The sequence below is a fragment of the Hyperolius riggenbachi genome, chromosome 10 (genome assembly GCF_040937935.1).
Source record: "Hyperolius riggenbachi isolate aHypRig1 chromosome 10, aHypRig1.pri, whole genome shotgun sequence".
In the NCBI taxonomy this organism is placed as follows: domain Eukaryota; kingdom Metazoa; phylum Chordata; class Amphibia; order Anura; family Hyperoliidae; genus Hyperolius; species Hyperolius riggenbachi.
In genome coordinates, this window is record NC_090655.1 from 43,133,954 (window position 1) to 43,157,220 (window position 23,267).

General features: G+C 42.6%; 2 protein-coding genes across 47 annotated transcripts in view; both read left to right on the forward strand.

Moving 5' to 3' along the window:
- SORBS1 (sorbin and SH3 domain containing 1) overlaps positions 1 to 23,267 on the forward strand; it is a 351,749-nt gene that overhangs the window by 277,224 nt on the left and 51,258 nt on the right. For 39 of the 46 annotated variants that reach the window (XM_068258094.1, XM_068258093.1, XM_068258095.1 and 36 more), the window contains 2 exons: positions 699 to 868; positions 10,658 to 10,743. In XM_068258094.1, the coding sequence (XP_068114195.1) occupies positions 699 to 868; positions 10,658 to 10,743 (256 nt within the window). Of the gene's footprint in view, positions 1 to 698; positions 869 to 10,657; positions 10,744 to 14,632; positions 14,855 to 23,267 lie in introns of those variants that run through there. The other 7 variants (XM_068258086.1, XM_068258099.1, XM_068258108.1 and 4 more) reach the window with 2 other exon arrangements.
- LOC137536093 (sorbin and SH3 domain-containing protein 1-like) lies at positions 7,597 to 9,382 on the forward strand. The gene has a single exon (XM_068258130.1). The coding sequence runs from the start codon at positions 7,769 to 7,771 to the stop codon at positions 9,272 to 9,274; it is 1,506 nt and encodes a 501-aa protein (XP_068114231.1). The 5' UTR covers positions 7,597 to 7,768; the 3' UTR covers positions 9,275 to 9,382.

The following is a 23,267-nucleotide window of genomic DNA, read 5'->3' on the forward strand; positions in this document are numbered from 1 at the left end:
TACGTAAAGATAAGACTGCCGGAACGGAAGCTTGTTAACTTGTCCAGGTGAGTAAACAGGGTGCCAAGTATTCATGACCTATTTGAGAGGTGGGGTAGATTTAAAAGAATTGGGTAAATAGGTGTCTTTATTTTAAAGTGAACCCAAGGTGAGAGTGATGTTAAGGCTGCCATATTTATTTCTTTTTAAAACCATACCAGTTGCCTGGCAGCCCTGGTGTTCTGTATGGCTGCAGTAGTGTCTGAATTACACCAGAAATAAGCACGCAGCTCATAGTCAGTGCTGACAATCTTGTCAGATACGCCTGATCTGCTGCATGCTTGTTCAGGGTCTATGGCTAAAAGTATTAGAGGCAGAGGATCAGCAGGACAGCCAGGCAACTGGTATTGCTTAAAAGGAAATAAATATGGCAACCTCCATATCCCTCTGACCTCGGGTTCACTTTAACGCTGTGTGCCAAGTTTGTTGCCCTATTTGCTTGTTCTGTTTTCTTTATTCGCTGTCGTCTCTCTTGAGCCCCAGAAGTACCGCTGTGTCATTCCTGCTGCTTGCAAACATTAGCATTCCTTTAAGATTATGAAACCGATTAAACAAACACTAATGAAGTGGAAAATAGGATTTGCCAAAAAAAAACACCTCCTCTGCTGAACGGCCTGGATAACCAGTTTTGTCTTACATTCTTTTCTCCTCTATCCCAGTTCTTACACACCTAGCTATCATTACAGCAAAGGAGAGGAGACTTCCCCAGAGCCGCCACTGTCCGACAATGAGCGGCATATCTATAAGAACGTGTTAGAAGGAGGAGATATCCCGTTCCAGGGACTCAGCAGCCTGAACAGACGCCCCTCCAGCTCTGCTTCCAATAAAGGTAATTCACCCGGACGCATCGCTGCTTCTACAACTGCCATAGCCAACATTGTCCACCTTTATAGTTACTTATGTTTTCTAATACCTTATAGATGTCTAAAGCTAGTGTATGTGAGCACCTATATGTGCACCCACTTACTGCTCCTTTCCTGGGGCCCAATAGCCTGTTATATCAATGTGCTGTTACCAAGATTGGGCATTACCTCCATACTGACTGTTATATCAATGTGCTGTTACCAAGACTGGGCATTACCTCCATACTGACTGTTGTATCAAGGTGCTGTTACCAAGACTGGGCATTATCTCCATACTGACTGTTGTATCAAGGGGTTGTTAGTAAGAACTGGCATTACCTCCATACTGACTGTGGTATCGAGATTTTGTTACTAAGAACTGGCATTATCTCCATACTGACTGTGGTATCGAGGTGTTGTTACTAAGAACTGGCATTACCTCCATACTGACTGTTGTATCGACATTTTGTTACAAAGAACTGGCATTACCTCCATACTGACTGTTGTATCGAGATTTTGTTACTAAGAACTGGCATTATCTCCATACTGACTGTTGTATTGAGGTGTTGTTACTAAGAACTGGCATTATCTCCATACTGACTGTTGTATCGAGGTGTTGTTACTAAGAACTGGCATTATCTCCGTACTGACAGTTGTATCAAGGTGTTATTACTAAGAACTGGCATTATCTCCATACTGACTGTGGTATCGAGGTGTTGTTACTAAGAACTGGCATTACCTCCATACTGACTGTTGTATCGACATTTTGTTACTAAGAACTGGCATTACCTCCATACTGACTGTTGTATCGAGATTTTGTTACTAAGAACTGGCATTATCTCCATACTGACTGTGGTATCGAGGTGTTGTTACTAAGAACTGGCATTACCTCCATACTGACTGTTGTATCGAGGTGTTGTTACTAAGAACTGGCATTACCTCCATACTGACTGTTGTATCGACATTTTGTTACTAAGAACTGGCATTACTTCCATACTGACTGTTGTATCGAGATTTTGTTACTAAGAACTGGCATTATCTCCATACTGACTGTTGTATCGAGGTGTTGTTACTAAGAACTGGCATTATCTCCATACTGACTGTTGTATCGAGGTGTTATTACTAAGAACTGGCATCGCTTCCATATTGACAACAACCAGAGTACTGGGGTAACTATAGCCCCCATCGCCCCTGAAGTGGCGTGGGGGGACCCACCGGGCTGACCTGTATTATGCAGAACAGAGCATTATTGTGTTACACATTCCCTGCTGCTTCCAACACATGTGTCTCCTCCAGTTCCTGGTTAGTTTCAAAGTGCCATGCAGCCAGCCAATTGCCATGTGGCTTCAGTTCCCCCGCATGGTGATTGGCTGGCTGCACGGTACTTGCAAACTAACCAGGAATTGGAGGAGACATGTGTGCCTGAGAAGGAAATGTATGATGATGCTCTGCATGATATTGTACAGAACCAGGCTACCCTAGCTCCTGACCCGACCCTGTGATAGAAGCTGGGGGGCCTGCTGACAGATCTCTGCTGAGAAGGGTGGGATCCAGTATAGTTTGATACTCAGGACAAGTTTGTCTCTGTGTGGTGGGTAAGGTGACCTACCTCCGGTTCTTAGCAAAATAAACATCTAAGCTAGCTTGTAAAATAAAATGGGAAAATCCTCTATGTTTGGGTACCACAGAATAGGCACATTTTTGGCACTCACAGCCCTTCATCAGGTGCACCAGACGAGGGGCTGTCAAGTCTTGAAACATTGTGCCCTTTCTGTGTTTTTAAAAAAAAATTAAGGAACTTCCCATTTTTCTTGAGGTGATGTCCAAACTTATGGATTTTTCTTCTAGATAGATGTACTCCTACAGTGAGTCTGGTTGTTTCCCTAAAGAAACATAGTATAAAGTAGTTCTTTCTCTCTAATGTGATGGTAAAATACAATTGGCTCTTTTTTAGAAACGTTAATCTAATGGAAAGTGTAGTGGAGTTCACTGAGGGCAACGACCCAGCAAATTAGGTTAACTTCACTGCCCCGGAGCTGGAAAGTCTCAGGGAGGGGTTAGTTCTCTGAAAGACTGATAACACTAGTGTTTTGTTTCATGACTGTTTACCACCAAGGTGCCAGATACTGGCTGGTTTCCAGAGCAGGTAAGGCCATGGACCAAACTAGCCATTAGTTGGATTATTAGTGGCAAAAAAAAATAACTTGGCCAATCGGTGCTTACTCTGAAAAGATCAGGGAGAGTGGAACATTGTACAATGACTGCATTTGTTATGTGCAGTCCCCGCATGACCTTTGTCATGTTCCTCATTAGTAAGAATGCTGAGTGTGGCCAAATCAGATGTAGTCACAAAAAGGTGTTTTGTGCTGAGTGGGTTTCTCTGAAGATTACTGCAGGCCTCTGTTCTTTACGAGGATGCTACAAAATGTCACACACGACAATTGCAGCCCTACTAAGCTGTGTGCTGGCTGGACTGGGCGGTAATCTCGTGTGTGTGATTGGTGCCACTGTCCACTGACCAACTATTGGAGGGAAAACTGGAAGGGTTATTTGACCTTTTGTGATGACCACATTTAAAGGGAACCTAAACTGAGAAGGATATGGATTTTCCCTTTAAAATAATACCAGTTGCTTGACTCTTCTGCTGATCCTGTGTCTCTAATACTTTTAGCCACAGCCCCTGAACAGGCATACAGATCAGGTGCTCTGACTGAAGTCAGACTGGATTAGCTGCATGCTTGTTTCAGGTGTGATACAGCCACTATTGCAGCCAAAGATGTCATCAGGACTAGGGCTACTCAAATCCGGATCCAAGAGATACCCGGATAGTTGCTATCCAGATATCTCCCAGTAAACCTGGGCGAGGGGGGGTCAATCTTACCTGTCTGACGTCTTCTTCGTCCATCCCTCAGCACCTCCCACGAAGCGATCCACGCACATGACGTGATTACAAACACTTCCGCCTTCAACCCGAAAGGAGGAAGTGTTTTTAATCACGTGACCGCCGCTTGGACCGCATCGTGGGAGGTGCCGAGGGATGGACCAAAGAAGACGTCACACAGGTAAGATTTACCCCACCCCGCACAGGTAACTGGGAGATATCTGGATAGAACTATCCAGATATCTCCCAGATCCGGATTTGAGCAGCCCTGATCAGGACTGCTAAGCAACTGGTATTGTTTAAAAGGAAACAGCCATAGCCCTCTCGGTTAAGGTTCCCTTTAAGGTAAATCACGCTGAGGCAGCTGGATATCGTGTACTGGTTGAGGGTGTTGCCTTTGATGTAGAGTTTGAGCCTTTGACCAGTGTTCAAATCCAGGCTGAAGCCAGTAAATAAAACAGTAAAGAGTCTTTGGTCAAGGCTCTCTAATGCTCCTGGTCGCCCGTGAGGCGCACCCTAAGTGACTGCAGCTCTAAAGCACTTTGAGTCCGCCAGGAGAAAAGGGCAATAGAAATGTTATGTGTCTGGATTTGGTATCCACAGTCCACAAAGGATCGGCACCACACAGTATATGTATCAAATAGCTCTTAAACTTTTATTGCATATTGAAAGTTGACAGGCAGCGACAGCCCGCTGTTTCGGCCTGGGAGGCCTTTATCAAGTTGCCAAGAAATGTCAAATACATACAAATGTCACAAATCACCACTTATATATCAATAACTCCGCCCCTAAGGCGGATCACCCTAGTGCGTGCAGATGGGGTAACAGAACAACCTGCGGACCTGATGGGAGACTAAATGAGCATAAACATAACCACCCACTGGGAGTATACAAGATTTAAATTTAAAGTTTCAAACTCACCAATCAGGAGTCGGATCCACGGCAGAAACCGCCAGCTCCATCCACCCAGGACGGCTTGTATGTGCGCATCACGGACAGCGCGCCGCCGCTATGCAATCAGCGGCGGCGCTCGCTGTAAGCATTGCCGGTCTCACTGACACGCCCCCTGCCTCTATTGGTCCGAGGCCGGCTGTCCCCCATTGGCTAAGACTTGGGCGCAGGTGATTGGTTGCAGCCGGCCATGTGTTTAGTCACATGACCGGCAATGCTTACAGCGAGCGCCGCCGCTGATTGCATAGCGGCGGCGCGCTGTCCGTGATGCGCACATACAAGCCGTCCTGGGTGGATGGAGCTGGCGGTTTCTGCCGTGGATCCGACTCCTGATTGGTGAGTTTGAAACTTTAAATTTAAATCTTGTATACTCCCAGTGGGTGGTTATGTTTATGCTCATTTAGTCTCCCATCAGGTCCGCAGGTTGTTCTGTTACCCCATCTGCACGCACTAGGGTGATCCGCCTTAGGGGCGGAGTTATTGATATATAAGTGGTGATTTGTGACATTTGTATGTATTTGACATTTCTTGGCAACTTGATAAAGGCCTCCCAGGCCGAAACAGCGGGCTGTCGCTGCCTGTCAACTTTCAATATGCAATAAAAGTTTAAGAGCTATTTGATACATATACTGTGTGGTGCCGATCCTTTGTGGACTGTGGATTGCTTTGACCCTGTGGTACAAGGGTGAGGATCTGGGCACACACTCATCTACTGCTGAGCATCAAGTGGGTGCTCCTGGATACATGTTTTCTGGATTTGGTATGTCTGCCATAGGCATAAACACACATTGAGGGAAAGATTTGAGTTTGTAAATCAGTCTGCTGGTGGTTGTTCCTGTCACACAACCCTTATGCATAATGCACAAACCTTGTTTTTGAGTTGATGCAGGATTATGCTAACAGTGTGTGCAAATGTATACAGCTTGAAAATAGACCAATTAAATACCACTTTGACAGGATTTTATTGGCCCATTTTCAGGCTGCATACATTTGCATATATTTGCACAATCCTGTATCGACTGGCTTCAGCTACAGTGTGTAAACTGAAACTTTTTCCTGGCTCATACCTGCGCAACTGGGAAAGATGTGACAAAACGCACCCTTGTATGGAATTATTTCACGTTTATAAATTGTTATATCTGTGTTGTCTTAAAGTATTTTTCCACAGGAGCTGCAGATACTCTATAGGTGGCCATACTTGATCTGGTTCTTCATTTTGCTTTATTTGTATTTATTTATTTTTTTAATGATGTTTTATTGAATGCTGTTTTGTGTTATCTGACGCAGTTTGTAACAGTTTCTGTTTCCTGGGTTTGTACTTATTTTTTTTAACAGTTAATACTGTAATAGGTTTTTCAGAGCGATTCTAGACATGTTTGGAGCGATTTTCTAAACATGCCTGGCGTCTTTTGGAGCATTTTGGTATAGCATTTTTTCATATTTTGTTACAGTAAAGCTGTAACTGAACAGCTTCTGTAACAAAAACACTTGGAAAATAGCTCTGATCTAGCGCTGTTCAGAGCAATTTTCCGCTTTCCTATACTTTACATTGAGGCAGAAACCCCCTTAGAAATCTGCAAAAATGTTGCAGGACCCGAGTTTGTGTTTGTGGAAAAAGGAAGCGCTCTGGTGTGCACCAGCCCTTACATCTTGGCCTGCAAAGGCAAGCATGTTGTTTACTGGTGTATTGCTTAGGTGAGTACAGTTTACTGTACTATTCTATTTTTTTATTTTTATTTTTTTTTACAAAAAGTTTGACCAAATAGACCTTACCCACTCCTTGTTTATATTAAATGTTCTACAAAATCAATTGAGAAATGTTGAGTGAAAGAAAAGTTATACTAATCGATCATTTTTTTTTCTTTTATAAATCGATCATTTTATGGTTGTGGCAATCAAGATTTGGTTGTATTGTGTATGGCCACCTGAAGACTGCACTGAGATTTTGTATCTGTTTTAGAATTGCAGGAGATTTGTGTGGTGAGGTGCCCTCACCCCCCAGCAAGTAAATACAATATTTTAAATGGAATTGGAGATTACTTTTTTCCAGTCTATGCCAGTTCCCCTTCACAACTTACATTCCCTCCATAGAGCTTTTCAGGTGTGGAGAGTGAGTGGCAGCCTAGGCCTGGCCCCCTCCTAAAATGCTCTACAGAAGGGCAGGTAAGTAGCAGCATAAGGTTCGGCAAGAGGGAGGGGGAGTGACAGCCCAGGCTGTGCTTCCTCCCCAGAAGGCAGTGCAAGAGGCTAACATTAAGGCAGGGTTCACACTTCCTAGATTTGCAAGCGTTTTTTCCACATGTGGCAAAAAACACACAACCGTGATATGGTCACGTCAATGGCCCGCTCTGGAATCTTGGTTTTTTTTTTTTTTGGTTATTGTGTTCCCTTTTGCTTTTATTTTTTTTCCCCCCACATTTTAAATTGGACAGCTATCTGCTTTTTTTCTGCATTCCCAATTGCATTGTATTTTGGCGCAAAATGGGAAATTGTAGACAAACGCCCCCAAAACAAGGACTGGTAAAACGCAATCCCAAGCTTGATTGCAAAGCGCCAGAAACCATGACGTTGCACTGAAAAATGTAGGAGCGAGTGTGACCCCTACCTTAGTGTTACGATGCAGCACTCCACCTCCATACAGGGAAAGAGAGAAGGGTGTACACTGGAAAATAAGGTATATCCCATGATTTTGTAAGGTTGTACTAGTATTTCTATGCTGGGTGGGGTGGGGTGGGGGAAGGGAAGCGCTGACCACTTTTAAAATTTTCATAGATCTTTTTTGAAAAATACAATTAATGCTTAGTGATCTTTTGAAAAAGCTAAACCTCAGCTAGGCAACTCAGTACAGAGCTGAAATACAAGTTCTGTATGTAAGAATGTAGAACGTTAAGGCAGTTTCACAGATTATCCCTTGGTGATGTAGTGGAAATTGATATAAGGCATGCCACTGTGTTTTTGAAAAGCAGGGTTTAATGGTCAGTATTGAATGAAAACTGGTCAGGCTTGACTGCATAGTTGTACCACTGTCTCCAGTAATTGCTGTGACATTAACACAATGCCTTTATTTTACTCTGCATGCTTGCGTATGGACTCCACAGGTGGGAATGCTCATGTGCTTTCACTTTCCTCATTTAACAAGAGAGCATGTACTCCTAGTAATATGTTAGGCAGCCTGTATAAGCAGAAGTCCTCTTTGACCGCTGCGAAAGCGTGCATAGCTGAAATTCTTCCATCCAGATTCAAACCTATAGTGGCCACTCAAGATCCCTACCTCCACAAACCAAGTGTCCCGCTGGCTCAGCAGAAAGCACAGAGCTGTGAGAACTTACTAGAGCCTTCATCCTTTGACAACAAGCGTACGTGCCTGAAGCAATCTGGTGGGATCGTGGAAAATATGCTCACCAAATCTTGTAAAGAATATAAGGTAAAGTCGGGCAGCGCCATGAGCCTGCAAGAGTATGGCTTGAACTCTGAAAAATGTTCCTTTCCCCCTGGTTTCAGGTCAGGGGGCTCTGAATTCAACACTATGTACAAAGATATGCATCATATTAACCGATCTACCTTGCAGAGTTCCTCATCTTGTTCCAGTGTAAGAGATATAGCAAATAATTTTGAAAAGGAAGGAAAGCTTAGATCATGCCATAAATTTGGACTCGAGGGTTACGACCGCGTTCCAAAGCACACCGTATCATCCCGTGTCACGGCGTTTGAGCAGTTAATTCAGAGATCTAGATCCATGCCATCCCTAGATTTATCTCATGGACAAACGGCTTCAACCGGACTATCACAATGTACAACGGAGCTTGTTTCTGCCTGCTCTGCTGAGTCACTTGTGGAGACCCCGGAGAAAGGATGCGAAGAGGACACCCAGCAGCAAGCTAACACAAGTTCCACACCTAGCAGTAACGTGGAGGACATGAGTTCTGACATGAGTGACAATGCCTTAGTAGATGCTCTTTCTGCTGGCACAGATGAGACCGACCAGCTTTCCAACACCTCCACTGACAGTTGCAACAATACTGTAAAGCCTCTCCAAAGATATAAAATGAACACCTGCAAGAGCTCTTGCCCAGCTTCCTATACAAGATTTACAACTATAAGGAGGCATGAACAGAAAATGGCCAAGGAGGCCAAATCTGATTCACAAACGGAACGGCTGATGCTTCAGAGGAACATGTTTCTCATGAGTCCTCTTCCTTTCAAGTTAAAAAAGCCATTACACGATGGTCCTAAAAAACCTTCAGATGCCTCAGAGAAACAGGATGACGTGGTTGTGTCAACTTCAGAGAGCCAACTAGATGGAGCACTACAGCCTCCAAATGGGATGGAAGAGAAGCCTTGTCTTCCTACACGGCAGTCTTCATATTGCATTGTGGAGAGGCTGAGCGGTGTAAACCTTAACAATCTTGACCATGTCCACCTAGAGCACTATTCTAACTCTAACAGCGATGTTGTCTCATTTCCTTTATGTTACAATTTGGATTCAAACAACAACAGTCAACCGAGTGAGGGTGGAGCAGTCACTGGAGGTGGAGTTTTTCTGCATCTTGGCAATATGTGACAATTCATCTGTGTGACAGACCATCTCTTCCTGTCATTCATCCTCATTTCCTCTTGAATCCACATCTGTGCTTGCCGTCTGTGTTCCTTCTGAGCTGACATTCACATGCGTCTGATCCAAAGAGCGATGTCTTAATAGAGTTATCCAATTATAAGACTAATAATCTGGTTCAAGCCCAGGTATTGAACCTGGGCATTGTGATCTCTAACTTAAAGTGTACCTTTCACCTTTACTTGGTGTAGGCAGCCATTTTGTTTAGTTGTGAAAGGTGCCCTTTACCTAGAAAAATAGTTTAGATATCCTAGTAAGGAATCTACTTATGATGCAGTCTCGTTTAGGAATACAACAAAACACAGATCACATAGTTCCTTGTGGTATACAAGATTTTTGATCATTTCCCCCTAGTTTATCAAAAGTCCCATCTTTTCATGATGTCTTTAAAGGATACCCAAACTGACATGTGACATGATGAGATAAACATGGGTATGTACTGTGCCTAGCACACAAATAACTATGCGGTGTTCCTTTTTCTCTGCCTGAAAGTGTTAAATATCAGGTATGTAAGTGGCTGACTCAGTCCGGACTCGGACAGGAAGTGACTACAGTGTGACCCTCACTGATGAGAAATTCCAACTATAAAAGACTTTCCTAGCAGAAAATGGCTTCTGAGAGCAAGAAAGAGATAAAAGGGGAATTTCTTATCAGTGAGGGTCACATTGTAGTCACTTCCTGTTTGAGTCAGGACTGAGTCAGACACTTACATGCCTGATATTTAACTCTTTCAGGCAGAGAGGGAAAAAAAGTAACACAGCATAGTTATTTGTGTGCTAGGCACTGTACAAACACATGTCTATCTCATCATGTCATATGTCACTTCGGGTATCCTTTAAAGTGGACCTAAACTCTTGTGCAGGACACAAGAAAAACAGAGTAATGGACCCTCTATGTGTTTAGAGATAAGAGCCTGTCTAATTTCCCCTCATCTTCAAGTAATCACAAATGTAATTTGATCTGTGTAGACACAAACATGGCTGCTTCATTGGCTAAACTAGATACACAAATTATTTTGTGCATGGATATGTATTTGGAATATGCATAATCCAAATACTCTGTATACATATTTTAATGTTACTTGTCCTGATTGAGACTGCATCATCTTGTTTGCACCAAATTGCTGTCCATATATTTTGCAATATTCTCCCATGCTGTTTTGCTTGGTGTCAGCAGGATCACACACGTGTTTTTGGAGAATTTTGGTTGCAGTGCTGCTCTTCCTAGTTTTAGACAAGTGACTGACTCTGTCTCTCGTGCTGCCTCTGTTCATCTGTCTGTGTCTCGCTCATAACTGCTGTGTACTGACAGAATTCTGTTGTTTTATGATAGATTCTGAATCTCCGAGACACTTTACACCTCTGGAATACATGGATCACCCCGAGGAGTTGGTGCGCCGACGCTATGACAGTAAAGAGGTATTCTGTTTTCTGCACTGTTACAGCTCTGAAGTAGATGCCGGTTCTTGTAAGACGCATGGTGTTGTGGTGACGTCTGACTGGAGCATGAGTCATCTGTTGACAGGTCTAAATTTGAAATGCAAGTTGATGCACATCAGACTAGTGCATAAGTAATGAGATCGCTGGTGATATGTAGCTTGTGGAGGAAGACTTCTGTCTGCACAGAAAGCTTCCGCTGCAAACTACAGAATTGTAAAGCTGGCCATACACCTATAGATTTCCATACAATGTTCCAAAATTATTTATTCCTTTCCAAAAAGAATAGATTCAGAAGGAATCCCCCCCCCCCCCAATCGACCTAACTTTTCCGTCCCTTCCGATCGATACTTAAGATCAGGCCTGGGCACACTAGAGCTGGACAATAGCTAGAGGACCGGATTCCTCTCCTCCCGTCCTCTCCCATCCACCGTCCTTACAAATGCACTTACCCAAACCCTCATTCCAGCGGGGATCTCTATGGCAACGGCAGCATCATGTGACACATCCTCATTACACACCATCGTGATACATGTTGCCATTGAGATCGCGGCTGGAATGAGTTACATCCAATCATTCAATCATTCCCCGGGTGCTCGAGTCCAGAGGGAGAACCGGTAAAATTGGGCTGCATTCTAGAGAAATGTAGCCCAATCCAAGAAGTATTTGCCCACACCTGCTTTATATCGATTTTTGGCCAAAATGGATCAAAAATCAATCAGTCTGAGATTTTGGGGAATCTATTCCCAGCAGATGAATTGCATATACAGGGCACTGAATGGGAAAATAGATGAGTGTATGGCCACCTTTAAATCAAAGAAAACAGGATTGCTTGAAATGACTTGCTGGAATGTTGCCAGTTTGTGTTTTGTTTTGTTTTTGTTTCCTTTTGTTACAAAAAATGCACTATTGTATAAAAACTGGAAGGAAAGATTAGCGCAGGCGTGGCGCCAAAGAAGTCAATGAGGGATATGAAAATAGTCTTTCTCCACATCCTTAGAAGCTCCGTAGCTTATGGCTGCTATGCCAACCTTCTGGCTTCACCGGAGACCTAAACATATAAATATATTTCAGAACATCTGACATCTTTGGCTATTTGTTTATCCCGAGTCCGTAACTCGCTAGTCAATAAAGGGTGAGCTCAGCATCCACACTATCAGCAGCTGCTGAAAAGCCAGACATGGCAAGTCCAATGTTTCTACTGCCATAGGTGAATGTCATTTCAGTAAAAATGGTGTTAGCATATTAACCTTTTACAGAAAAACATTTGTCGCTGCCCATAGAACTCCTACTGCGATTCTGCAGAGTGGTTACCTCTTGGTTTCATGGGAGCACAGAAATGGTTGACCCCTTGTGTTTACATATAGCCTGTCTGCACAGCAAGACCTCGGCACAGATCAGACCGAGATGACAGCTCAAATTACAGTGGCTCATTATTAGCAGATAAGGAAGAATTAGGCAGGCTGTTATATCTAAATACGTGCAGAATGGGCTTCTCTGTGTTTTCCTTCTCTCCTGTGGAAGAATTTAGAAAATAAAGTTCCCAGTTTGTCAAACTCTTTCTTTTTCTTTGAGGCCTATCTACACAAAGCATTTTTAGCCTCCCATTCTGTGAAGGAACCACTACCACCACCTATCTATAGCAAACAATTAATAGCAAATGTTTCATTGAGATAGATACATGTAGTCCCCGACTTACGAACATCCCGCCGATACGAACAAGCATGGGTTCTGTAGGAACAAGTAAAAAAAATTTCAAATTGGACTTTGAGTTTTTGTAAAATCAATTTTATCAAAAACTACAAGAAAAAATGCCTTTTTAATCTTGTATAAGCAGATACAGGGGGACACAGAGAAGGTACAGGGGAAAGAGATGGCACAGTGTTCCTACTTAAAGAGAGTCTGAAGCGAGAATAAATCTCGCTTCAGACCTCATAGATAGCAGGGGCATGTGTGCCCCTGCTAAACCACCGCTATCCCGCGGCTTAACGGGGGTCCCTTCACCCCCAAATCCCCTCCGTAAAGCGGGGGAGCGCTTCCGCATTGGGGCAGGGCTAACCGCCTCAGCCCTGCCCCACGCGCGTCTGTCAGACGCGTATCTCCGCCTCTCCCCCGCCCCTCTCAGTCTTCCTTCACTGAGAGGGGCGGGGGAGAGGCGGTGATGCGCGTCTGATAGACGCAACTAGAGGCAGGGCTGCAGCCGTTAGCCCTGCCTCCAGGAAGGGAAGATTTACGACCAAGACTACAACCAAGTCTTGTGGGGGTGGGTTTAGGGGTTAAGGGACCCCCGTTTAGCGGCGCGATATCGGCGGTTTAGCAGGGGCACACATGCTCCTGCTAACTATGAGCTCTGAAGCGAGATTTATTCTCGCTTCAGAGTCTCTTTAACCTCCTCGGCGTTCTATTGAGATCGCCAGGGAGGCTGCGGGAGGGTTTTTTTTTAATTAAAAAAAAACTATTTCATGCAGCCAACTGAAAGTTGGCTGCATGAAAGCCCACTAGAGGGCGCTCCGGAGGCGTTCTTCCGATCGCCTCCGGCGCCCATAATAAACAAGGAAGGCCGCAATGAGCGGCCTTCCTTGTTTTGCTTAGATCGTCGCCATGGCGACGAGCGGAGTGACGTCATGGACGTCAGCCGACGTCCTGACGTCAGCCGCCTCCGATCCAGCCCTTAGCGCTGGCCGGAACTTTTTGTTCCGGCTGCGCAGGGCTCAGGCGGCTAGGGGGGCCCTCTTTCGCCGCTGCTCGCGGCGAATCGCCGCAGAGCGGCGGCGAATCGCCGCAGAGCGGCGGCGATCAGGCAGCACACGCGGCTGGCAAAGTGCCGGCTGCGTGTGCTGCACTTTATTTGATAAAAATCGGCCCAGCAGGGCCTGAGCGGCAGCCTCCGGCGGTGATGGGACGAGCTGAGCTCGTCCATACCGCTCAGGAGGTTAAAGAGAACCAGAGATGAAGCACCCTCATGTATTTTACCTTATAAATCAGTGGGAACATGACAGTAAACACCTACTCTGCTCTGTGTTTAATTTTTCTCTGCTAAATCTGATTGTTATCAGTTCTGATAAGAATCCCCACCTGAGCATCTAGTCTAGCTTTGTTCAGGAATCATTATAATCTGTCTTCTCTGGTGTCTTTTCAAGCCCAAGCCTGCCCCCTTCTGGCTCTGCTATAATGACTCCACTATAATCATTCCGGGCAAAGCTAGACTGAGTGCGCAGTCCGGGATTCTTATCAGAGCTAATAACAGTCAGATTTAGCAGAGAAGAATGAAACAGAGAGCAGGGTAGGTGTTTTCTCTAATGTTGCCACTGATTTATAGGGTAAAATACATGAGGGTGCTTTGTCTCTTTGGTTCTCTTTAAGAACAGATACTGGTTAAAAACAACCCTACAGTCCGTTAATCGGGGTTGTTAACCGGGAACTACCTGTACTTTAATATTCCAGGTTCCAAAAAGTTAACAAACCGTTTTTATTCACCTGTACTTGTATTTTCATCTGTATCCTTCCTCATTTTCATGTGTTCTTCTTTTGTAGACTTCTATCTTCTTCTGGTATTTCTTTATTCTTTTCCTGTTCCTTTATGGTTTTTGTTCTTCTAATCTTCCGTTATGAAGATTGCATCCGCTGCGTGGTGTCCACTCCCACCACATACTACTGCAATACTAATCAGGAGCCCTGCCAGTGGTTCATTAGGAATGGCCCAGTGGGAAAATGCAAATGAGCCCGCAACAGACCATTACGTTTTTTTGTATTTACCACTGAGCATTCCTACTGGTCCATTAATATGGGTGAATGGGAATGCTAAGAGATGAGTTAAAATGTTTAATTTCCCACCAAGGGACTTAACTTTAAATTTCTTGCTGCACTCCAGGCAGGAAATTCAAATAAGCCACCAGCGGGTCTTCTAATGACTATTGTGGGGTGATATGGCGAGAATGGACAGCATGCAGCATATGCAATCAAGATTATAGAAGAACAGAGGGAAAGAAGAACTGAGAAAAAGTAGATAAAAATGCCAGAAGATAGAAGTATAGAGAGGAAGAACAGAATAAAGACGATAAAAGCATACAGATGTTTTTATTTATTGCAACTGAGCATTTACTTTTAAATCTTTGCTATAAATAGGAAAAGCGTAAAAATGACCCCTTTCCCTATATTTACATTGTTATTGAAGGGAGCGCCCATATTCCACCATTTTCTTATTATCAAATATGCAGCCGTGTATGATCTCTGACGTTATTGCTTGCACTGGTATACTGGTGTATAGTCCTATTCTTAGAAAGGAGGTAGCTTTGGACATTTTCGGATGTACAGGAGTGCCAGCATGAGCTCTGGAATAGGGATGACCAATGAGATGCAAATTCTTCCAAAATTATGCAAATATATGCAGCTTGAAAAAGGACCAATCAATTTAAACCGGAGTTTAAATTGATTGGTCCATTTTCAAACTGCATACATTTGCATAAAAATGTACATAAATTTGCATTAACTCGGAAGAATTTATATCTGTGATCATCCCTACTCTGGAATGTAAATGTTGCTAAAGAAGACAGGGGAAGAGGGGGGGGGGGATACAATGTTTTGTCTAAAAAGGGATGGGGAAATAAGGGGCTATTGGCCCTTGGAGTATTAACAGGACACAGGAGAATAACTGCTAATCCAGATATTGACAAGGTTTTCTACGGGTACCAATAAATGTATGCAGGCCTTTTTTTATATATATTTTTTTAGAGCAACAGAATACCCGAGTAGTTCAGGGTGACCCAGTACCACTAGGAAAGTATAGGGGACTAAAAGAGACCTGAAAATCCCTCCTACTAAAAGCAACACTCAGTGGTTTCCCATGATGCATCACTCCTGAATATGCAAATAATTATGTTGGCTTTTTGTGGCTCTGTAAAATGTATAAGCTATAGGCTTGCTATTCAGCAGCGGTTCTGGATGCAAGTCTGGCTTCAGGGGCATAAAGAGATAATTTGCATATTCAGGAGTGATGCCTCATGGGAAGCCACCGTTGCTAACTTAAAGAGAAACTCCAACCAAGAATTTAACTTTATCCCAATCAGTAGCTGATACCCCCTTTTACATGAGAAATCTATTGCTTTTACTAAACAGACCATCGGGGGCGCTGTATGACTGATATTGTGGTGAAACCCCTCCCACAAGAAGCTCTGAGGACCAAGGTACTGTTGGCAGTTTCCTGTCTGTGAACCTTGTTACATTGTGCGAAATAGCTGTTTACAGCTGTCTCCAACTGCCAAAACAGCATGCAGCAGCTACATAACCTGCCCACAGTAAAAATGTCACCAAGTGATACATGTCAGAATGTAAATTGGGGAGAGGAAAGATTTTACAATGAGCAAACACTGACTAAATCATTTATACATAATTATTGTCAAAATGAAGCACTTTTTTATTACATTATTTGCACTGGAGTTCCTCTTTAAAGCTGCATTATCGCAAATACCTTCTGTTTTTAGAAGGCAAATTACACTGAATGTTGCTTCTTAGAGCAAGTAGTTCTTCATACTTGCTTTGCTCCATCACATACTTTATCAATAACAGGCTGGTATAGACAGGGCAATTGCTTTTCACTCAATGACTACTCAAGAGGCATGAAACACTTTTTCAAAGAACTGCTGGGGTACCAACAAATGTGTCCATGTAGATAGATGTAGAGAGAGGGTTTTTTTCCATTGAAGTTAGAATTATCTGCTAACCTGTGATATTGTCTTCCATGTGCCCACTGAGGAAATGTCTTCTCCTCTTGTCGTGGTCACATGGGTTATTTATAACAGGAAAGTTTTCCGAACAGAGACCCAGACAGCATACAAGACTAAAGAGCTACACACATATATTGCACTGCAAACTACTGAGTATTATTATTGAGTGCACGTGCCATTCTAAGGATTATTGTGGTATTCCCACATGGCTTACATTAATTTAATTTCCAATCATTTGTCAGATAAGGGGTTCATAGCCAGTGCTTCTCATAGGTGTGGGTGAAATATATGCTTTTCGTGCCAGAGCACTATGGGAGGAGGAAGCCCAAAGACAGATGTTAACTCTAAAGCCTTGAAAACCTTTTACATTTCAAAAGTGTAATAAAAAAGGCTATAAATTCAACATTGTAAGGTAAAAATTCTAAATCTTTTTCACATGTAAATCCTTAAATAAGTTGCACAGTTTCAAAACTGTTTAAAGCCAAATTCCAAAAACTTTAAATCATTTTTATTATTTATTTTAATTTTAGAGTGGAAAGGTATATATTTGGATAGGTTTTATTGCTGTCTGTGTCTCCAATGGATGGATTGCACCCCATTTCCTGTCCCTAGACTCTGGGTGGAGCTTTTGGCTTAATTAGTCCCAGGAACAGGAAATGAGGGAGCTGTAAAAACCTGTCTGAGATTGTATCCCAACTTTACAAATAATGTTTTATTTCTTGCTGCCTCTGCTATACTTTTTGGACTCTAACCCCTTTACCACACTATTCAAAACTAAAGTAAATCTTTTATATGGAATTGAGCTTTTTAATAAAATTGTTTAAATCAGAAACATCCCAAAAATTTTAGTTTTCAGTTTTTAATATCATCACCTGCTGGTTTAACAAGTAAACCTCTTAAAGGGATACTGTAGGGGGGTCGGGGGAAAATGAGTTGAACTTACCCGGGGCTTCTAATGGTCCCCCGCAGACATCCTGTGCCTGCGCAGCCACTCACCGATGCTCCGGCCCCGCCTCCAGTTCACTTCTGGAATTTCTGACTTTAAAGTCAGAAAACCACTGTGCCTGCATTGCCGTGTCCTCACTCCCGCTGATGTCACCAGGAGTGTATTGCACAAGTCCAGTATGGTCTTTGGTCTGCGCAGTATGCTCCTGGTGCCATCAGCGGGAGCGAGGACACAGCAATGCAGGCGCAGTGGTTTTCTGACTTTAAAGTCAGAAATTCCAGAAGTGAACTGGAGGCGGGGCCGGAGCATCGGTGAGTGGCTGCGCGGGCACAGGATGTCTGCGGGGGACCATTAGAAGCCCCGGGTAACTTCAACTAATTTTCCCCCGACCCCCCTACAGAATCCCTTTAACATTACACACATGAAACCTGACCTGGTAAATGATAGTTAAAGGCATACTGTAGGGGGGTCGGGGGAAAATAAGCTGAACTTACCCGGGGCTTCTAATGGTCGCCCGCAGACATCCTGTGCCCGCGCAGCCGCTCACCGATGCTTTAAAGTCAGAAAACCACTGCGCCTGCGTTGTCATCAAGAGCGCACAGCTCAGGCCCAGTATGGTCTGTGTCTGCGCAGTACACTCCTGGTGACATCAGCGGGAGCGAGGACACGGCAACGCAGGCGCAGTGGTTTTCTGACTTTAAAGTCAGAAATTCCAGAAGTGAACTGGAGGTGGGGCCGGAGCATCGGTGACTGGCTGCACGGACACAGGATGTCTGCGGGGGACCATTAGAAGCCCCGGGTAAGTTCAGCTCATTTTCCCCCGACCCCGCTACAGTATCCCTTTAAGCCTTAAAGGGAACCAGAGACGAAGCACCCTCATGTATTTTACCATATATATCAATGGGAACATGACAGTAAACACCTACCCTGCTCTCTGTTTGATTCTTCTCTGCTAAATCTGCCTGTTATCAGCCCTGATAAGAATCCCCGACTGAGCATTCAGTCTAGCTTTGCCCGAAATGGTTATTGCTGAGTCAGTCTTCTGTGATGTCTTTTCAAGCCCAAGTCTGCAACCCCCCCCCCCCCCCCCCCCCCGTGGCTCTGCTTTGCTGCTATTTATCCTTGTAGCAGCAAAGCAGAGCCACAAGGGGGCAGGCTTGGGCTTGAAAAGACATCACAGAAGACTGACTCAGCTATAATCATTCTGGGAAAAGCTAGACTAAATGCTCAGTCGGGGATTCGTATCAGGGCTGATAACAGGCAGATTTAGCAGAGAAGAATGAAACAAAAAGCAGGGTAGTGGTTTACTGTCATGTTCCCATTGATATATATGTTAAAATACATGAGGGTGTCTCTGGTTCTCTTTAATAGTTACCATAGATTTTATATGCACTGCACAGGATAAAGCAAACATTTTTTTTTTTTTTTTTTTTTATAAAAACATACCAAGCAGTGCAGCAGGTAGAACTGCAAAATATGAAATAGGTAAACATTTTAATCTGTTTTGTTTTTAAATACATTTTAGGGCTAATCCTAATAAGTAAAATCTAGATATCTAGTTATGCTAGATCAGAGCACCCACTTTTTCTTTAGTTTCTGTAAAAGAGTCGTTTCTGTCTAAAAAAAATAAATAAAAATAAAATGTTGAAGAGCCTTCATGTAGATCACTGTACTGTGAAATGTTCTGTAGGTATCTCAACTGAGATTTCCATGTTGGCCTGAAATGCCTGGTACACACAATGCGATTTTCCATAAGATATGCGTTGAATTGATTAATTCTAACAGGCCCGATCTGATTTCAAATCGTTTTTCTGATCGATTTTGTATAGAAGTGATTACAAAATCGATCAGAAATCAGATCGGACCTATCGGAAATCGATTTGTCCGTTAATCTGACAGAAGATTTCATTGTGTGTAACATGGTAAGAAGGGAAAATACAACCTAGTAAGAAGTGAGAATACAACCTAGTAAGAAGTGAAAATACATGATAGTCAGAAGTGAAAATACAACCTAGTAAGAAGTGAAAATACATGATAGTAAGAAATGAAAATACAACCTAGTAGGAAGCGAAAATACAACCTAGTAAGAAGTGAAAATACAACATAGTAAGAAGTGAAAATACAACATAGTAAGAAGTGAAAATACAACATAGTAAGAAGTGAAAATACAACATAGTAAGAAGTGACAATACAACATAGTAAGAAGTGACAATACAACATAGTAAGAAGTGACAATACAACCTAGTAAGAAGTGAAAATACATGATAGTCAGAAGTGAAAATACAACCTAGCAAGAAGTGAAAATGCAACCTAGCAAGAAGTGAAAATACAACCTAGCAAGAAGTGAAAATGCAACCTAGCAAGAAGTGAAAATACAACCTAGTAAGAAGTGAAAATACAACCTAGCAAGAAGTGAAAATACAACCTAGTAAGAAGTGAAAATACAACCTAGCAAGAAGTGAAAATACAACCTAGCAAGAAGTGAAAATACAACCTAGTAAGAAGTGAAAATACAACCTAGTAAGAAGTGAAAATACAACCTAGCAAGAAGTGAAAATACAACCTAGCAAGACGTGAAAATACAACCTAGTAAGAAGTGAAAATACAACCTAATCAGAATCAGAATCTTTATTTCGCCAAGTATGACAGGATCATGCCTGGAATTGGGTTTGGCACATACAGAGCTCAGCAATTCCAAAGACAAAAGAAGAAAAATAACCGACAATAGTGCAATATACAGGAGATATACACGGTAAAGCATTGACAAGATAATACAGGAGCATGTAGCAAGAAAGTAAGTTCAGATCGCGATATCAGACTATGAGAACTGTGCAGATGAGTGCAGCTAAAGCCATTACAGTTACAGGCAGACAGGATGTCGGTGACAGGGCCAGACTGTGAACCTAAAAAGGAGGTGGTGGAGGCGGAACATAAGATGAGTTCAGGAGGTTGACGGCGGAGGGAAAAAATCAGTTCCGGTGCCTCGTAGTCCTGGTGGGGATGACCCAGAATCTCCGCCCTGAATGTAGGCGACTGAAGTAGCCCTGGCCGGGATGGGAGGAGCCGATGGCTGTCTTCAGCGCTCTAGTGCGCAGTCTTGTGTTCAAGTGACGGGAGGGGTTTCCCGATGATTCTCTCTGCTGATCTAATGACCCTCTGGAGTTTGCGCCTGTCACTGGCAGAGGAACCAGCGTACCAGGCCAGGATGGAAGAGCAGAGTATAGACTCTGTGGTGGCAGAGTAGAATCTTGTGAGAACCTGGTGGGGCATGCTGAACTTTTTCAGCTGGCGGAGGAAGAAGAGTCTTTTCTGGGCCTTTGCCAGGGTGGAGCTGGTGTTAGCCCTCCATCTCAGGTCCTTTGAGATGGTGGTGCCCAGGAGGCGAACACTGGTTACTCTCGCCACTTCAGTGCCATCAATCTGGATTGGTAGTAGTAAGGGGGCATGCTTCCTGAAATATAATTATCAACTCCACAGTTTTTGCTGTGTTCAGGACCAGCCTATTCTCCCTGCACCAGTGGCAGATTCTGTCTAACTGCTGACGATAGGGCCTCTCGTCATTATTGGTGACAAGGTCAACGATAGTGGTGTCGTCTGCAAATTTGATAACCTTGACCGAGTCTGCTGTGGATCTGCAATTGTTCGTGTAGAGGGAGAACAGCATCGGAGATAGGACGCAGCCTTGTGGAGCCCCCATATTAGTGGTCCGAGGTTGAGAGGAGATATCACCCAGTTTGACAGATTGTGATCTGTTGGATAGGAAGTCTATGATCCAAAGGCATAGGGTGGAATGGACCCCGAGTGCTGCTAGACCCTCATGAAGTGTGCGTGGGCAGATGGTATTGAAGGCCGAACTGAAGTTCAGGAGGAGTACTCTGGCATACAAGTCTGGCCTATCCAGGTGGTCACTGATGAGCTCCAGACAGATATTGATGGCATCATCAGTGGACCTGTTTGCCCTGTACGCAAACTGGAAAGGGTCAAGAAGGGCCGTGGTGGAGGACTTCAGGAAGGACAGGACAACCCTTTCGAGGGTCTTCATGATAACCGATATTAGTGCCACAGGCCTGAAGTTGAGGTCGGTGACAAGAAGTGACAATACAACCTAGTAAGAAGTGAAAATACAACCTAGCAAGAAGTGAAAATACAACCTAGCAAGACGTGAAAATACAACCTAGTAAGAAGTGACAATACAACCTAGTAAGAAGTGAAAATACAACCTAGCAAGAAGTGACAATACAACCTAGTAAGAAGTGAAAATACATGATAGTCAGAAGTGAAAATACAACCTAGTACGAAGTGAAAATGCAACCTAGTAAGAAGTGACAATACAACCTAGTAAGAAGTGAAAATACATTATAGTAAGAAGTGAAAATACAACCTAGTAAGAAGTGAAAATACAACCTAGTAAGAAGTGAAAATACAACCTAGTAAGAAGTGACAATACAACCTAGTAAGAAGTGACAATACAACATAGTAAGAAGTGAAAATACATTATAGTAAGAAAAGAGAATACAACATAGTAAGAAAAGAAAATACAACATAGTAAGAAGTGAAAATACAACCTAGTAAGAAGTGAAAATACAACCTAGTAAGAAGTGAAAATACATGATCGTAAGAAGTGAAAATACAACCTAGTAAGAAGTGACAATACAACCTAGTAAGAAGTGAAAATACAACCTAGTAAGAAGTGACAATACAACCTAGTAAGAAGTGACAATACAACATAGTAAGAAGTGAAAATACATTATAGTAAGAAAAGAAAATACAACATAGTAAGAAAAGAAAATACAACATAGTAAGAAGTGAAAATACAACCTAGTAAGAAGTGAAAATACAACCTAGTAAGAAGTGAAAATACATGATCGTAAGAAGTGAAAATACAACCTAGTAAGAAGTGACAATACAACCTAGTAAGAAGTGAAAATGCAACCTAGTAAGAAGTGAAAATGCAACCTAGTAAGAAGTGAAAATGCAACCTAGTAAGAAGTGACAATACAACCTAGTAAGAAGTGAAAATACAACATAGTAAGAAGTGAAAATACATGATAGTAAGAAGTGAAAATGCAACCTATTAAGAATTGACAATACAACCTAGTAAGAAGTGACAATACAACCTAGTAAGAAGTGACAATACATGATAGTAAGAAATGAAAATACAACATAGTAAGAAGTGACAATACAACCTAGTAAGAAGTGAAAATACATGATAGTAAGAAATGAAAATACAACATAGTAAGAAGTGACAATACAACCTAGTAAGAAGTGAAAATACATGATAGTAAGAAATGAAAATACAACATAGTAAAGAAGCGAAAATACATGATAGTCAGAAGTGAAAATACAACCTAGTAAGAAGTGAAAATACAACCTAGTAAGAAGTGACAATACAACCTAGTAAGAAGTGAAAATACAACCTAGCAAGAAGTGAAAATACAACCTAGTAAGAAGTGAAAATACAACCTAGTAAGAAGTGAAAATACAACCTAGTAAGAAGTGACAATACAACCTAGTAAGAAGTGACAATACAACCTAGTAAGAAGTGACAATACATGATAGTAAGAAATGAAAATACAACATAGTAAGAAGTGACAATACAACATAGTAAGAAGTGACAATACAACCTAGTAAGAAGTGAAAATACATGATAGTAAGAAATGAAAATACATGATAGTAAGAAATGAAAATACAACATAGTAAGAAGTGACAATACAACATAGTAAGAAGTGAAAATACATGATAGTAAGAAATGAAAATACAACATAGTAAAGAAGCGAAAATACATGATAGTCAGAAGTGAAAATACAACCTAGTAAGAAGTGAAAATACAACATAGT

What these genes read in the sequence shown, in the direction of transcription:
- LOC137536093 (XM_068258130.1), top strand. Translation starts at nt 7,769, where the DNA reads ATGCCTTTATTTTACTCTGCATGCTTGCGTATGGACTCCACAGGTGGG.